Raw genomic sequence first — 17,871 nt, forward strand, 5'->3', positions numbered from 1 at the left:
ATGGCCTTTGCCATATTGCTTTGGCGGATAAAAAGTGAAACGCGGTCAACAAGCCACGTGTCATTTGCTAATACGGCCAATAACTTAGATGGCAAACCCAAACGAAAACGTAAAAGGTCAAAAAATGGACATTCCATCAGGAAGTGGCGAACAGTTAAAACTTGGGCGCAATGTGTACAAAGTGGAGGGATAGCACCACTTAGCAAATGACGATGGCTAAAAAGGCAGTGCGCAATATGCAAACAAGATAAAATAAACTCCTCTCAGTGGGAGGGCCAAGAGGAGGTCGGCCAAGCTGCTGGGAGAGGCTTAATATGACGAAGCTTATTCCCATCAAGGGTGGACCATTGGCAATGCCATAGGGACACCATCTCCTGACAGACGGCAACACAGAGATCATCGGAGAGAATATACGTACTCACAAGCTGAGGTACTAGAACCGCAGCTTTGGCAAAAGCGTCAGCAGTCTCGTTTCCTGGCAGACCGGCATGACCAGGAACCCACAGAAACATCACACTGGCTCCACCAAGTGTGAGCAGTTGACAGTTTTCCTGGACCCGCTGCACTAAGGGATGGGCAGGGTACAGCACACATGGACTGTAAGGGGCACTGAGTGAGTCTGTGCAGAGGGCACAGTTGAAAAGGCTGTGTCGCCGGATTTACTCCGTGGCCTAATACAAGGTGAAGAGCTCGGCCGTAAATACTGAGGAGTGTGTCGGAAGCCGATATTTAAAGACATGGGTGCCAATGATGACAGCACACCTGACACCACTATCAGTCAGAGAGCCATCAGTGTATACAAAGGTACTATCGCTAAGTTCCATGCAAAGGTCTTGAAACTGAAGGCGACAGACCCAAGCTGGAGTAGTGTCCTTAGGAAGCAAATGAAGGCCAAGGTTAACATGGGCCCCTTCACGAAGCCAATGTGGTGAAGGGTTCACACCCACCGGGAAAGGTGCAGGTAGTGCGAAGTTAAGCCGCTGTATCAAGTGCTGAAAGCGGACTCCAGGAAGTAACAGAGAAGAAGGGCAAGCAACATACTGAGGATCAAAGGAATCATCAAAGAAGGAGGCATAGAATGGGTGGCCATGCATGGCAGACAAACGGCATGGACACCTGCTGAGGAGAAAGTCATGGCGATAGGACAGTGGTAGTTCAGCAGCTTCAGCATACAGACTCTCAACTGGGCTGGTGTAAAAGACGCCTGTGGCCAAACGGATAGAACATTGGTGGATAGTGTTGAGACTGCGTAAGAGGGATGGGCATGCAGATGCATAAACAAAGCAGCAACAGTTGAGTTTCAAATGGACAAGGGACCGGTACAAACGGAGGAGGGTGGTTCAATTGGCATTCCAGAAAGTACCACTGAGGACACGTAGGACATTGAGGAACTGCTTACAGTGGGCTACCAGGTAAGAGACATGGGAGGACCAAGAGAGTTTCCTATCAAGCATGAACCCCAGGCATTTCCTAGTTTCAATGAACGGAAGGGCAACAGGCCCCAGATGTAAAGATGGTGGGAGAAATCACTTGTGTCACCAGAAATTCATACAGATGGTTTTGTCAGTGGAAAAGCAAAAGCCACTGTCAATGCTCCAGGAGTAAAGATGATCAGGACACTGCTGAAGACACCGCTCAGTGAGACAGGTCCATGGAGAACTGTAATAGATGGCAAAATTGTCGATGAAAAGGGAGCCAGAGATGCCAATTGGGAGACAGGCTATGATAAGGTTAATGGCGACAGCAAGATGGACGACACTGAGGACATTGTTTTCCTGGATAACGGTGTCCGACTAGGCAGAACCCAGACGCACCTTGAAAACTCTATCTTTTAAAAATGCCTGAAGGAAACAGGGCAGGCGGCCATGGAAGCTCCATGTGTAAAGAGTATGGAGGATACCAGTTCTCCAGCAGGTGTCATAGGCATTCTACAAATCGAAAAACACCTCCACAGTCTGGGATTTCCACAGACAACCATTCATGACATGGGTGGACAAATTAACGAGATGGTCAACTGCAGAACGCCATGCTCTAAATCCACACTGTGCATTCGTCAGTAAATTGCGAGACTCTAGCCACCATACCAGCTGGGCACGAATCATGCATTCCATCATCTTGCCAACGCAGCTGGTAAGAGAAATTGGGCGGTAGCTAGAAGGAAGGTTTTTGTCCTTACCTTGCCTAAGTATGGGTATGACGGTGGCTTCACGCCAGCATCCAAAATGTGCCCTCTGCTCAGATGCAGTTGTATGTGTGAAGCAGAAAGTGCTTGCCCGCAAGAGAAAGGTGCTGCAACATCTGAATATGGATGGTGTCTGGCCCTGGGGCATGATCTAGCTCCCTCATAGTAAAGGTGGCATTGTAGCACTCACGATTCAGAGAGTAGAAGGGTATCACCCGAGTCTCCTCCACTTGTTTCCGATGGAGGAAGGCAGTGTGATAGAGGGAAGACCTCGAAACTACCGCAAAATGGTAGCTAAGATGTTGGAGAGAGCAATAGTGTCCACGATAACATTGTCTGCTACTGCGAGACCTGAAATGGGGAATGGATGTTGGCCCCAGAGAGCCATTGGAGGTTGATACCCATGACAGAGGAATGGGTGGAATCGTTAAACGAACTAGTGAATGACAGCCAGCTAGCTCATTTGCTATCCCGATTAATGCGACAACACTTTGTATGCATGTGTTTATAATGAATGCAGTTTGCCACCATAGGATGACAGTTAAAATGCGGAGAGCACGTCTCCATGCATGACTTGCATCACGGCATGCCTCAGACTACCAAGGGACGGGGACATGACGTGGTAAAGATGAAGTGCAAGGAACGGAATTTTCTGCAGTAGCAAGGATAATGTTTGTGAGCTATTCCACCTGGTCAGCCCAATAAGCTGAAGGAAATAGCTGCCCAATTAGCTGAAGGAAGTCTGCCCTGGTGACACTGAATGGCAAAGGGACATAAATTGTACAGAGAGAAAAAGTCAGGTGGGGGAGGAAAAGGCGAACTGCAACAGCTTGAAGATGGGTAATCAGGGAGATGGGAGATTGGTTGACAATGAATGTCATCCCTTATGAGCAGCATGACGCCCCCAACAGATGAAATGGTGACCTCAGGGGGAAGGTCAAAACGAATCACGAAATAATGCAAAAGCTCAAAGCATTCATGAGGGCCTAATTTAGTTTTCTGAATGCAGACTACAAGGGGATGCTGCAATGCTAAAAGCAGCCGTAAACCCTCTTTGTGGGACCAAAGGACGCGAAGGTTCCATTGGAGGAGAGTCATGATAAGGAAGAGATGTAGGGGTGTCAACTCAGCGGGCACTGAGTGACAGCCGGTGTAGAGTCGCTACTACAGGGCACAGGAGGAGGATCCTGCTCCATGGGGGTCCACAGAAGCATCGGCATGCTTGTGCAGTCAGTCTGTGGAGTCCAACAGTGGAAAACAGTTGCTGGTGCGCACCAGCGATACATGGGCCGGCCGATGTAGGGTACCACGTGGCCACACCTTCAAAGAGGATCTTCGAGTTGGTGAAGCAGAAGACTGTTTGCCTTTGGTGGACTTCTTCGAGCCCTTCCAGTTAGAGGAAGATTCAGGTGGTGTTTGGCTGAAAGGATGGAGGAAGTGTTCACAGGAGTACTCCTGTCCTTTCCTGCCTACCGGTTGGGTAGCTGGTGGCTGCGCTCCTTGAGGCAAATGTTTGACGGCTTGTTGTACACCTGGACAGTGGAATGGTGATGCTATTGACAATGGGCGATTTCACAACCTCAGAGCTGACTTTTAGGTTGCATATCTGCGTGGCCATGTCCTTCATGGAGCGAGGGACTTATCTATAGATATCAGATGGGAGAACGCAGGTTTTGCGACTAGCCAGTAACTTGCAAGCCACTGTGTAAGGCACCTTTTCCTTTACCCAGATCGTTGAACAGCACGCTCATCAAGATACACGGGACAATCCAGAGAGGAGGCGGCGTGGTCGCCATTGCAGTTGATACAGCGGGGAGAAGGTGGCAGATAATTGCCCTCGTGCACATCCGTATCACAGGTGACACATCTGGCTGGGTATCCACAAGACTTTCTAGTGTGGTTGAAACTATGACACTGGTAGTGATGCATCAGATTCAGAATGTACGTCCGGACTGTGATAATTTCATAGCCTGTTTGATCTTGGATGGCAGCACTATTCTATTACAGGTGAGGAAAAGAGTGCGGGTGGGCAGTAAGGAGGAATCTACCTTTTTCATTACACGATGGACAGCGATGACACCTTGATCAGAGAGATAAGATTGGATTTCGGAATCAGTCAGACCGTCGAGCAGCATGGCGTAAATTACACCACAGGAAGAATTCAAAGATCTATGGGCCTCGGCATGAACAGGGCAACTGTGGAGAAGCAAGACAGCAAGCAGTTGTTGTGCTTGAGTATCAGAAGTGGTCTCCAAAAGCAAAGTGCCATTCCATAAACGAGAGCAGAATTTCACAGGGCCAGCAATTGCATCATCACCTTTCTGAATAATAAACAGATTTAGCATGGCAAAGGACTGACCGTCTTCAGTACGTGAGACCACGAGTAACCGTGATGGTGTGGCAAGGGTCTTTGAATCTTTAGCCTCATTACATTTGCGTTTTGTAGATGCTGAGTGGGAAGATGATTGACTCGTTGTAAGGAAATCCCCATGACTTCCAGCATCTCCGATGGCGCGCTCTTTTCAAATGAGGGCCCCCTTCACTAGGGGGCGCACCCGCCATAGTTGATTATTCACAGCTCAGGTCACACCTCCTAAACACCTGACAGAGGGACCAATTGGCAGTTTGGGAAGGCTGCAGGTCAGGCAATCACCCCTCCCTGGGCCTGGCCTGTACCTGGGGTACACGTGAACCCTATCTGTCGACCCGGGGCTGGGAATTACCCAGCCACCTGTTATGCAGCAGACACATGGGCCGGCCTTCAGGAGCGCGCAGGGAGGAAGAAGGAAAAAGAAGATCCTTAAACGACGAAGTGGAGGAGTGAGAGGAGAAGGGAAACAAAGAAAGGAAAAGGGAGCGAAAAACAATGGTGAGGCTGTTCTTAAGTCAGCGACAGAATGCAGAACATTCCCAATAATACTCCAGACATGCTCTCTCCAAGGGAGGGGAAAAAGATTAGCAAGAGGATAGACATGCAACACGCAAGGGAAAAAATGCTGCAAAGGCTGGGGCCCCGTGGTAGCTAAGCACAAACCCTCCAAAGAGTGGCGAGCCCCCTGGGGGGAATCTGTATATTGAGCAAGCAGCAAAGGAAACAAAAGAAAAATTTGGAGTAGGAATTAAAATCCATGGAGCTGAAACAAAAAGGTTTGCTGACGACATTGTAATTCTGTCAGAGACACCAAACGACCTTGAAGAGCAGTTGAATGGAATGGACGGTGTCTTTGAAGAGGATATAAGATGAACATCAACAAAAACAAAACGGGGATAATGAAATGAAATCTAATTAAATCAGGTGACGCTGAGAGAATTTGATTAGGAAATGAGACACTTAAAGTAGCAGATGAGTTTTGCTATATGGAGAGCAAAATAACTGACGATGGTCGAAGTAGAGGATATAAAATGTAGACTGGCTATGTAAAGGAAAGCGATTCTGAAGAGAAATTTGTTAACACTGAGGACAGATTTTGGTGTCGGGAAGTTTTTCTGAAAGTATTTGTATGGAGTGTGGCAGTGTATGGAAGTGACACATGGGCAATAAACAAGAAGGGAATAGGTGCTTTTGAAATGTTGTGGTACAGAAGAATGCTGGAGGTTAGATGGATAGATCGAGTAACTAATGAGGAGGTACTAAATAGAATTGGGGAGAAGAGGAATCTGTGAAAAAACCTGACTAAAAGAAGGGATTGGTTGGTAGGACACATTCTGAGGCATCGAGGGATCATCAATTTAGTATTGGAGGGAAACATGGAGGGTAAAAATCTTCGAGGGAGACCACGAGTTGAATACACTAAGCAAATTCCGAAGGATATAAGTTGCAGTAGTTACTCTGAGGTGAAGCTTGCACAGGATACAGTAGCACGGAGAGCTGCATCAAACCAGTCTCTGGTCTGAAGACCACAACAACATCACGTACTTTCAACTGTATTCATTTATGCCATTAATTATGATATACCCTGTATATCTATATGAAATCAGGGTAATAAAGACTGGGATGAGCTGAGACTATCTTCAATGCAAATAAAAATTAGTCTTTCTCATACATTTACATTATCCGAGATGAGTGTTTCACTTATTAAATCTTTTCACATTTAAAGCTTTCATACTTCACTGTGTTCTGTGTAATATTATATACAAGGATGAGTCAAATGAATACTTCTTGCCATTAAATATTTCAACATTGCAGTTCATGAGTCAGTTGCAAAGGCACCCATCTCTCAGACACTTTGCTAAATTGGAGCACACTGTGTAGAATGTAATGCACTGAACTATGAACAATGTTTACTCTTGCTGCAACATCATCCAGTGTCACCAATTTCCCCATCATCAAGATTGGTTTCAATGGTGGCTGTGATTGCTGGACACTAACACAAAACATCTATAATCCTGAACAAATGTCTCGAACTTATGACTTAACTATATACACACTGCAGTGACGACGACACATCATTATTCTGTTATGAATTTCAACAAAGTTCCTACCTTCAGTATGCAGAAATCAAGTAACAGAATGTTGTTTGTCCGTGCTGCAAGTTGCTAGTGCAGCAGTTACCTTTTACAATACTCCAGTGTTGGTGTTTGTGAATCTGGACAATGCAGCTACCTAATTAATGTATAGTACACTGCTGAGAGCAGGCTACTGTCACCTTTCGTGTCCCTCCCTTTTTTTGTTGACAGTTTTACTGTTTTCAGTTGACTCACCCTCACAACAAAGCCAAGATGCTAAATAAATGTCTTAGACAGTAGGTGTTATTTTGGATTTTATCTGGAAATCACAAAACAGCAGTTTCGAAATTCAATAAAAATATCAACTGTTTCTCTGCCCTGTGAGCATACAAAATACTTTTGCAGCAATTTATGTGCAACAATACCCAAGAACAAGTAATGATGTCTGTAATTACAGTGACAGAATTGTTTATGATAAACAATGGAAGTTATTAAAAGCATTTTATCCATGTGCAGTATCTTACCTGCTATGCTACCTCTAGTATTCCTGTACTGTTCCTTAAATTGTTGATTTAAATCTTCACTGACTTTTATGTCTTGAAACATTCTCGCTAATTTGTTTACATAATCTGCAGGCATTCCAACTTCTCTAAGCCTGAAATAATTTGGCTTTGTAATTACTGTTTTAGAATAACATGCACAGTAATCTAGAATTCAGATTTATTTCATTCTCTCACCATTCCACCATATTTTCTTCTTTTTCAGAGTCTGCTGATGTATCTAATATTAAACGTCTTGTGAGATGTGCTTTGTGGTATCTCATGAATACGTCTTTGTTCTGAACGTATTTTAGTACTAGCAACTGTAATAGGAGAAAAACAGAAATAATTAAACAAACAGCACAAATCTCTTTCTACTAGGCAGCCCAACAAAATAATATGCGAGACACACAACAATCTTACAGCAACTCCAACAAGGACCAAAGTTCGAGCTTTTCACTTACAAAACCACAAAGCCAATCTAAAATTGACACATGATGTGATACCAAGCTGTCCTGCTGTAGCAACCTCAGTTCCTTGGGAGACAGTCTCAGACACGCCTTAATGCTCAGAAAACACTTAAAAAAACACGAAAGACTAAATACATGTACAATCCAACACTATTCAGTGTTGATTATCAACTGACTGAGGGGGAAAAATAAATGTTCTAATAATATGTTCTCCTTCCTTGAAGTATTTTATTGGAGAACACACGGGACTGGTGTGGTGCCATTAAGTTGGACATCAGTACTTAGCATTAGTTAGTAGCTAACACCTACATAATTACAACAACTACACATCCCTGTTGTCACAGCACATCCTGAAATTCACCAGATGTTATGAGACAACAGGAAAGGGGGGGGGGGGGGGGGACCAACAAAAACAACAAAAAGCATGCGGTTGAAGATGACAAGAAGATGTCACTTGTAGTCAGATGAGAGATGTTTAATCATCTGACTGTGGATCCTATCTGGCCCAGGAACTGTGTCAGGGCAATGTGCAAGGGCACTGAGGAGATCTCACTCTGTAAATGGGGCATTATAGGATTCACTGTGGCGTGTAGTGAATGAGAGGACTTTCCCTTCCAGCCACCATTTCAGAGTGCAGAAGGCTGGGGGTAATTCTCGACAAAGAGGCTCGAACATAGTGCTCAGCAATTGCATTTGCGTTGGTAGATAACATGCCATTTATGTTAACACCAGAAACACCTGTTGGGGTCTGGTACCCGAAAACACGTTTGATCTTCACCCAGACCTGGGAAGGTGACGTAAGGCACCCAATGGTCAAGACGTATCTCTCCCAACATTCCTACTCTGAAGTTTGATAAGTTGGCCAACGCGGGCATGGAGCCGTTTAAAGGCTATGAGGTGTTAAAGGGAAGGGTGCTGCTTATGCTGCTGTAGAGCTCGCTCACACTCCTTAATTGCATCAGCAACTTCCGGCGACCACCAAGGGACTGCCTTTCACCAGGGCACCCTAAAGAGCCCACATGGGGGGAGATTCAACAGTGACAGCAGAGGTGAAAGTTTCCCAGTCCACCTTGTTTAAAGCCCATCTAGGCAGGCATCTGTGGGCCTGATGCCAGGGCAGTGAAAGGTAGATGGTGAAGTGGTCACTACCACACAGGTTGCCATGTGCTCTCTAGTGCACAGATGGGAGAAGTCCTGGGCTGCAAACTGATAAATCAATGGCTGAGTAGCTACCATGAGCGACACTGAAATGTGTGGCGGCCCCAGAATTTAAGAGACAGAGGTCGACCTGAGACAGCAACATTTTGATGATGATGATGATGTTTGGTTTGTGGGGCGCTCAACTGCGTGGTTATCAGCGCCCGTACAATTATCCAATCTTTGCTCAGTCCAATTTCGCCACTTTCCTGGATGATGATGAAATGATGAGGACAACACAAACACCCAGTCATCTCGAGGCAGGTGAAAATCCCTGACCCCGCCGGGAATCGAACCCGGGACCCCGTGCTCGGGAAGCGAGAACGCTACCGCGAGACCGCGAGCGGCGGACAGCAACGTTTTGACATCTCTGCCTCGGTCAGTAAGCACAGTGCCATCCCACAAGGGGTTACGGGCATTACAAGTTCCCAAAAGTAGGAAAGGTTTAGGGAGTTGATCAATCATTGCAGCTAATACAGTCAGGGGTACTGCACCATCTGGAGGAAGATATACATTGCAGACAGTTATTTCCTGTGTCACCCTTATTCTGACAGCCACAGCTTCAAGAGGGGTTTGAAGGGGCACAGTCTCACTACAGATTGAGTTTAGGACATAAACACAAACTCCACGTGACACACTATTATAGTCGCTACGGTTCCTGTGATAACCCTTATAGCCACAGAGGGCAGGGATCCGCATTGCCGGGAACCAGGTTTCCCAGAGAGCAATGCAGAAAGCAGGTGTAAAACAGCCAGGCGGTGGAAAAAAAATCACCGCAATTACACTGGAGAATGACATCATCGTGAGAATGGGAAGGCATGGAACATTCAATGAGGCTGTTTACATGTCAGGGTCACCTGCTGCCACCGATTTATTGCCTGAACAATCTATACCCATTGTGTCTGAGGTCCAGCACGATCTAGGTCCTCAGCAGATGCCAGAATTTCCACCTCATCCTCAGTTGCAGAGCTTGTAGGTTCAAAATGGTTCAAATGGCTCTGAGCACTATGGGACTTAACATCTGTGGTCATCAGTCCCCAAGAACTTAGAACTACTTAAACCTAACTAACCTAAGGACATCACACACATCCATGCCCGAGGCAGGATTCAAACCTGCGACCGTAGTGGCCACGCGGTTCCAGACTGAAGCGCCTAGAACTGCACGGCCACACCGGCCGGCTAGAGCTTGTAGGCAGAGGTTGTGTGGGTACCACCGCAATTCCCTTGGTCTTGAGGATCTTCGTTTTGGATTTCTCTCGCCGTTCCTAGGGTTTTCCTGGCTGGGAGGACTTTCGGATTCAGTCTCTGGGACTGAGGACGAGTGTGAAGCCCTACAACCAGCTGCTTTTGGGCGCTTCAGCCACTGGCAGGTGTCATCTTTCCCACTAGCAGAAGCCTGGGAAGAGAGTGACCCAAGCGACCCGTTCCTAGTGAGAGGAGCCCCGAAGAAGTTGTACGCTTCTTCGGCTTAGAAGTGGGGACGGACTTCTCAGATGGTTGGGGGAAGGGGGGGGGGGGGGTGTTTCTCCTGAAGTAGGTGATGCAGGAGCAACAGGGAGGGAAGTGCCCTCCACCATCAAGGGGGCAGGTTCAGTCTTCTGTCTCTGAGAGGTGACGCGTTGGCGGAGCTGATGGTGCTAAAACTGTTGTAGTGGCAGTGTAAGACGATGTCATGCATACAGGATGTAGGCTTCAAATTTCCTATTAGCCTCAGTGTAGGTTAGTCGGTCCAGAGTCTTGTACTCCATGATTTTACTTTCTTTCTGGAGAATCCTGCAGTCAGGCGAGCAAGACGAATGGTGCTCTCCGCAGTTGACACAGATGGGTGGCGGGGCACATGGAGTATTGGGATGTGATAAGTGTCTGCAAGCTCCACATGTGACACTGGAAGTGCAGGGTGAAAACATATGGCCGAACTTCCAGCATTTAAAGCACCGCATTGGGGGAGGGATATAGGGCTTTACATCACAGCAGCAGACCATCACCTTGACCTTCTTGTGTAATGTATCACCCTCGAAGTCCAATATGAAGGCACCAGTGGCAAACTGATTATCCCTCAGACCCCAGTGGACACGCCGAACGAAATGTATACCTCGTTGTTCTAAATTGGCACACAGCTCATCGTCAGACTGCAAAAGAAGGTCCCTGTGAAATATGATACCCTGGACCATATTTAAGCTCTTATGGGTCGTGACAGTTAGAGAAACATCCCCCAACTTGTCACAAGTGAGTAACGCCTGTGACTGGACAGAGAATGCTGTTTTGATCAAGACTGACCCAGATCTCATTTGGACCAATCCCTCTACCTCCCCAAACTTGTCCTCTAAATGTTCAACAAAAAACTGAGGCTTCAGCGTCATGAAAGATTCCCCATCAGCTCTCAATTACACAAGGTACCGGGGCAAATAAGAGCCGCTGCCATCCTTAGCCTGGCGTTCCTCCCATGGTGTGGCCAGGGAGGGGAACGATTTGGGGGTCATACTTCTGTGCGTTGAATTGACCCCGTGAATGCTTAGAGGCTGCTGCTGATTGACCACCAGCAAGAGATGATGTACTACGCTTCATGGCGTGTCATCCTCCCTGATGCCACACACACCGACCAGGGACCCTCCCCACAGGCACCACCCAGCCACAGCAAAGGCTACCTGGCAGGATGGCCATTGCTGGGCGGCCCGATGACCCAGGGGGATGGGCATCTACCCCTTGGCATATGTGGGGAGTTAATGGCGCAGGCATCAGCAGAGCTACCCCTGTGTGGTCAGGGGGCTACAACCAACAGGGTACATAGCGGCCCCACCACAACGGACTGGCTACCGTGCTGGATATCAGGTGCAAACAAGTCCATTACAATCGTTAGCACAAAAAACGATACCACACAGTGGATGAAGAGTGACCTCATTCAACAGCTGGAGAATGAGCGGAAGTGCAGATCCACGTCGATGTACGATGTGAAAGGTCTCGGCACACAATGGACACGATGCACCATGTAAGGCACTTTTTCCAAACTGACTCGCTGTCCGGGAAAATTTTGAAATATGGGGGTCAAACCCTCACATAAAGGCTGAAACATGTGAGACTCCTTTTAGTCGCCTCTTACGACAGGCAGGAATACCTCGGGCCTATTCAAACTCCTGGACCCGCAGGGTGCAAACCTGGTTGTATCCAATTTTTAAAAATCTAGTCAAATAAAATTTGTATAACTAAAACTACTCTTCTGGTCTTCCTGGCTACTTGGAAAACAGCAGGTGAATAATAAGTGGTTTGTTTGCACGCATGAACGCCAATTGTGAGTCGGACGACGACAGCATATGCCAGGCTGTTCGGACTTTTAGGTTCTAAAAATCTTAATTTAGGTACCTAAAATAGGTTCTATCACTTACAAAAATAGGTTATAAAAATCAGATAACAGGTGATCAAAATCTGATATTTTATTGTCTAGAAAGATAAATAGCTTGACAAAAATCCACATTATATTATTGTCCATGCCCATAATTCCAGTCACGGTAAATAACTAACATTTTCTCCAGGTTTTCCATTGAGAAACTGCATCTCTTGTCTGTTAATAGCATCTTATATGCTGAGAATGAGTGTTCTATGTCAACAGATGTCACCGGAGCATATTTAAATGATGGTATTAAGCGCAATGAAACCGCACACTCATGTTCTGTTGAACATGATTAGGTTCCAGCCACTACGCAGAGGGTGGTCAGTCCTGTGTCTTTAGTTTCTCACTAACTCTCATACCAATACAACCTGCAACCAAGCTGATTTTTTTCTGTCACCTCTCCTAGTGATCACAGATGTGTGCAGACTGGTTTCCCTGAACATGCTAGAGCTTTAATAATAGGGACTAAAAATGAATAATAAGATTTTATGTATGCAATGTTGTTGGAAATTGTTAGGTCCTTTATGAGATCTTGAGCTGAAGTAATGCTCACTGCCTTTTCCCAAATTTAAGAACAATGTTCTTAATGTCTTTCAAATGCTCGCTGTAATATTCCACGGCCTCTAGCCACATTCCCCAGCGAGTATGTTTGGGTTCTGGAAGTGGTATTTTGGAAATTTCCTCTCAAAATAACTGCATTTGACGGTTCACAGCATGCGACAACGCTCTGTGGAGCAGGGCAGGTTGGAACAGCCTGGCATATGCTGTCGTCATCTGACTAATGACTGACGTTCACACATACAAACAAACCAGTTATCATTCGACTACTGTTTGCTAAGTGGCCAGGAAGACCAGAAGAGTAGTCCTCTCATCATACAAATTTTATTTGACTGAATTTTTAAAAATTAGATGCAGTCGGGTTCTAACATGAAATTAGGTATTTTAGGTACTATAAAAGTACAATTTTCGATAAAATATTTGTGCAATTTTTAGCTGGGAAGACCACGAGAAAATGTTACGTCATAAAAAATTTTACTTAATTGGACTTTTAAAATTTAGGTACAATCAGATTCTAACCTGAAATTAGGTGCTATTAATTTTTAGGTGCTATAAAACTAGCATTTTCGCTCAAACTGGCACAATTTGTGTATGTACTACTTTTATTGCCTTTATTTAAAGAGGAACAAAATAGGATTTTACCTAAAATCTGAGGTCTAATGATAAGCATCCTAAAAAAGCGGAAGTTTTGTTGTCTGTGAACTTAATTTTTTGTAATAATTTATCTGTCACTGAATGCATGTATCCGTTGTTTGAAGCTGTAGATACAACGATATTAAGTTCTTTTTGTTGCATAACACATTCTAATGGAAATTTATGCCGATAGTTCAATACGGACCTAAAATACATCATCTTATGCTGGTTTGGGTGGCAGAATGTGCTACCGATTCTCAAATCGGTGACTGTTTGTTTTCTGTAAACATAAAAAAAAGTTGTTTATGGTTTTTTCTGGAGATTTGTAAGCCCAAGAAGATAATGCTGTTTTTGTTCTCATGCTATACTGTGAATGAGCCACCCATCTGGAGGGAGTAGGGATGAAATATTTTATGATTTTTATCTTAAATCTTCTGTTTTCAATTGGCTGCTGTAAAGATCACCCACAGCCTGCCAATAGCTCCAGCATGTGGCCTAAGTATGATTCTCATGTCTGTGGACTGCGGACAGAAGGATGCCTTAGTAGAGCATCGGTCACACACTTCGACAGATAGGAGTGTAGGGAAGAATCACGTGGGGTCCCGGGAGCGAGTAGCCGAGGGCTGTGGCAGAGACAATTCGCTCTCTCAACTTCTGGCTTCCAATCTGCTAACACACTTCTCTCCTGCTCTCCTACGTTCTACTCAGGACTTTGGCCACAGCAGCCACCTCAAAACAGATGGCGACTTTCCTAGGTGCGCAGTCGGTATCCCTTTACAGTGATAATGAATGGAAGTAAAATGAACTGCAAGACAGCTGTAATTGGTGATTTCTTTATTGTCACACTGGTTTCACTGCATTAAAACAGCATCTTCAGGCAAAACGTCACGAAACGGAACATACAGTCAGTAACCTATTCTACAATTTATCTATTTCATACTGCCAAGAAAAAGGCTTAATTCTCAACTTCCTTGAGGAGCTGGAAATCATGCGCTGTAAGAACACCCTCCCATTGCACAGCCTGAAGAATCAAATGGAACTGAGGCACTGTAGTATTTTGAATAACTTTGTCATAAAAGTGTATTTCAATCTCATCTACTTTGTGATACTATTAATTTTTATATGTGTTACTGTTTTAATAATTATATTTACCTTTCCTTGAATGAGCAATTGTTATCTTCAATTTTTTTATTATTTTATCTTTGGATACTTCTTTCACTGTAAGGATGCTCCCTGTATTAAAAAATCCTGTTGTGTTTACCTTACATGATGGTTTTACCATCACTCACTACTGCCTCCCATTGTAGGTCATCTTTCTGTGTTAGTACACATCTTACCGCCTACCGTGCTGTACCCTTGCAACCACCACAGGGTATTTATACACTCCCGTTTTATGTTACTTCAAGTTATCTTAGTCAAATGGTTCAAATGGCTCTGAGCACTATGGGACTTCACTTCTAAGGTCATCAGTCCCCTAGAACTTAGAATTACTTAAGGATTCGAACATGTGACCGTAGCGGTCGCACGGTTCCAGACGGTAGCGCCTAGAACCGCTCGGCCACCCCAGCTGGCTTATCTTAGTCCTTTACTGTCTTATTATCATAAATTTCTGTCATGTTAGGAGTTCTTTCATTTGATATAGACTGCCTGAAAAAAAAAAAAAAAAAAAAAAAAAAAAAAACTTGTCAGTACCTATGTCAGTATGTTGTGGTTTTAATTTAGTGTCCTCCATTTCATGGATTCCGCATGGATACACTAATTGACTTATTCAATCAGTCTTAGAGTCTTGACATTCATTCCTAATGGTGTGAGGGTGAGTAAGGGGGAGGGTGTGAGAAAGTGATGGAGGATGTGGACTGTTGGTTATTTACCTCGCTGGAAGCCCCAATTTTGATCTTTCCTTATCAATATTTTTATTTTTCACTCACTGTACTTGTATATGGTTTTCTTCTCATAGTGCACCACAGCACTATTTGCCCTGAAGTCCAGTTTTCTTTATCCTGATAACACCTGCCCTTCAGGGGTTTGATTTTTGACTACGGACATTGGGGGCGTCTTAGTGCACTAATGTGACGTTGTTAGTACATTTTAATTTTGATTTTTTTGCCTGTTTACATATATTAAAAAGGATAAGTAAGAACATTTTTGAAAATCGTGCTTAAAAAAGTCTTGAAAAAATTTAATTTTTTAAGAAATTTTCGAAAGATTCTTATAGTATTTTGATTGTATATATTACATGGGATCCTTTCCTTCTTATGTAGTCCACCAGAGGATGCTACTTTAATGCAACAAAACTGGTTATGACAAAGAAATCACCAATTACAGCTGCCTTCAGTTCATAGCTGTAGCCGCCCACATTACAAAGTTCTATGTGAACTTTATTGCAAATAAATACACCAGATTTATCCTCACCACCCAACACATCCTGCTGATGCTTGTCCGGTGCCTGCACACATGCTGGCCATAAGCACCCCCGCACCGGTCACTGCTACCACTGGCCATGCCAAGTTCCTGCTGGCAGCAGAGTGCTGCCCCTCAGTTCTTTCCCAGGTCACCACCTGTTGTCACCATCTCAATGTCTAATGTCCGGTTCTATTTGTTGTCAATGCGCCCCTATAGCAGCACAGATCATTCCCCTACAGGATCAACCTGTTTAGTTTTGTTCTGGTTTTACTGATCTTAACTTTTTGATAATCAGGCCTGTTTTTGGTATAACCACATCTTTCATGCAGACTGAGTAATAAACCCTATCATTTTCTCTGGGGTACAAAATGTGTCAAGTGTGAGAGCGACTGGCACTGTGTGAGGGAGACTGGTCCAAATTCTGGCAGCCAAAGGTCCACACACACGAGTTTAATTTTCCTGCCTCCTGGTTATGAGCAGGTGCTGAAGCCACCATGCTGCCATATTAGTGGTGTAGGAACTGAGATAATTAAACCGCTGGTAGTCTGTTATGTTGAATTGGTGTTTGATGGGAAAATATTTGGGTATGAAATGGAAGTTTTGAACAAGTGATGTCAATATTTTGAGGTCATCTTTGAAAATGATTTTCTTTGCCAGTTCCAGGGATTGATTGACTACTGGTCATTTACTATCAAATTCGGTGGAGTAGCCACCACTTTGGTGGTAACAGCACCTTCCAGGCATACGTACCCTCGGGAAGGGCACCATTCCCCGAGATTACAACACACAGCGTATCTTGGTGTTAAAGGCAACCAACCCTATAACAATAAAAGGTGGCACCAGAAAAATTCTCTGGGTGATGAGCAAAACCTAGCCCTAATAGAACTTCATTTTGGGTTGACCCACTCAAGACAGAATGAAGTTTTGGATGGACATTAAGCCCATGTAAGGTTAGGACTTTGCAGTGCTGAGTTTAGGAATGGGAGAGTTAGTGTCCCCATATGCCTGGATAATTTTGGTGTAAGAAATGTTACAATACCCCATGGAACACTACTGGTCAGTATGCATGAACCAATTAGTGAAGAGAGAAACTCCGCGAGAGAAAAATTCTGCAGAAGATATAACAGAGGTTCTTTCCCATCAGAAGTGTACACAATCACATCACCCCCTAAACAGCAGTTTCAGGGAAAGCTGTCACATTCAGTGAGTCTGAACAGCATCTGTTGTATCTGGTCTTAAAGAAGTACACACGGATGTTTGATGAAAAACAAAATTTGCCAACTATTGACCTCATTTAGCATGAACAGCATTTTTTGTAGAGTAGGCTGAGAATTGCAAATTTTGAAGGAAGAAAAAAGAATCTTAAAAGAAAAAACCTGTAAAATAGAAAGATTGTAAAAGTAAATTAATTACATGCTTCTACTAAGATTGCACAAAGCTATATAATCTTCATGACCTTTAAGAGCTAACTCCTGATGTACTAAAAAGCAAATAGTTGAAGTAAGTCATAATTATACACTGATCAGCCAGAACATCATTACCACCTACCTAATAGCCCATCTGCCCACCTTTGGAATGGACAACAGCGGTGATGCTTCATGGCATGGAAGCTATGAGGCCTTGGTAGGTTGCTGCAGGGAGTTGGCACCACATCTGCACACACAAGTCACCTAATTCCCGCTAATTCTGGGAAGACTGGCCATGAGCTTTGATGCCACATTCAATCACATCCCAGATGTGTTTGTTTGGATTCAGGTCTGGTGAGTCAGGTTGCCAGCACATCACTTGGAACTTGTGACGTGGCACATTATCTTGTTGAAAAATGCTACTGCCATCGGGAAACACGATCGTCATGAAGCAGTGTATGTGGTTTGCAACCGGTGTATGATACTACTTCATCGTCATGGTGCCTTGCACGAGCTCCACTACACCCACGGATGCCCATGTCAATGTTCCCCAGAGCATAATGGAGCTGCAGCCTGTATGTCTCCATCACACGGTACAGGTGTCAAGAAGCTATTCCCCTAGAATACGACGGATTCGCGCCCTCCTATTGCC

At 44.6% G+C, this 17,871-nt stretch overlaps 1 protein-coding gene across 4 annotated transcripts in view; it reads right to left on the reverse strand.

Annotated features, from left to right (window-relative positions):
• The window catches only part of LOC126183197 (cullin-5), a 253,481-nt gene that overhangs the window by 55,488 nt on the left and 180,122 nt on the right, over nt 1-17,871 (reverse strand). For all 4 annotated transcript variants that reach the window (XM_049924956.1, XM_049924955.1, XM_049924954.1 and 1 more), the window contains exons 10-11: nt 7,366-7,490; nt 7,153-7,283 (exon numbers count right to left, since the gene is read on the reverse strand). In XM_049924956.1, the coding sequence (XP_049780913.1) occupies nt 7,153-7,283; nt 7,366-7,490 (256 nt within the window). The remainder of the gene's footprint in view (nt 1-7,152; nt 7,284-7,365; nt 7,491-17,871) is intronic.

Source organism: Schistocerca cancellata, chromosome 4 (assembly GCF_023864275.1).
Source record: "Schistocerca cancellata isolate TAMUIC-IGC-003103 chromosome 4, iqSchCanc2.1, whole genome shotgun sequence".
In the NCBI taxonomy this organism is placed as follows: domain Eukaryota; kingdom Metazoa; phylum Arthropoda; class Insecta; order Orthoptera; family Acrididae; genus Schistocerca; species Schistocerca cancellata.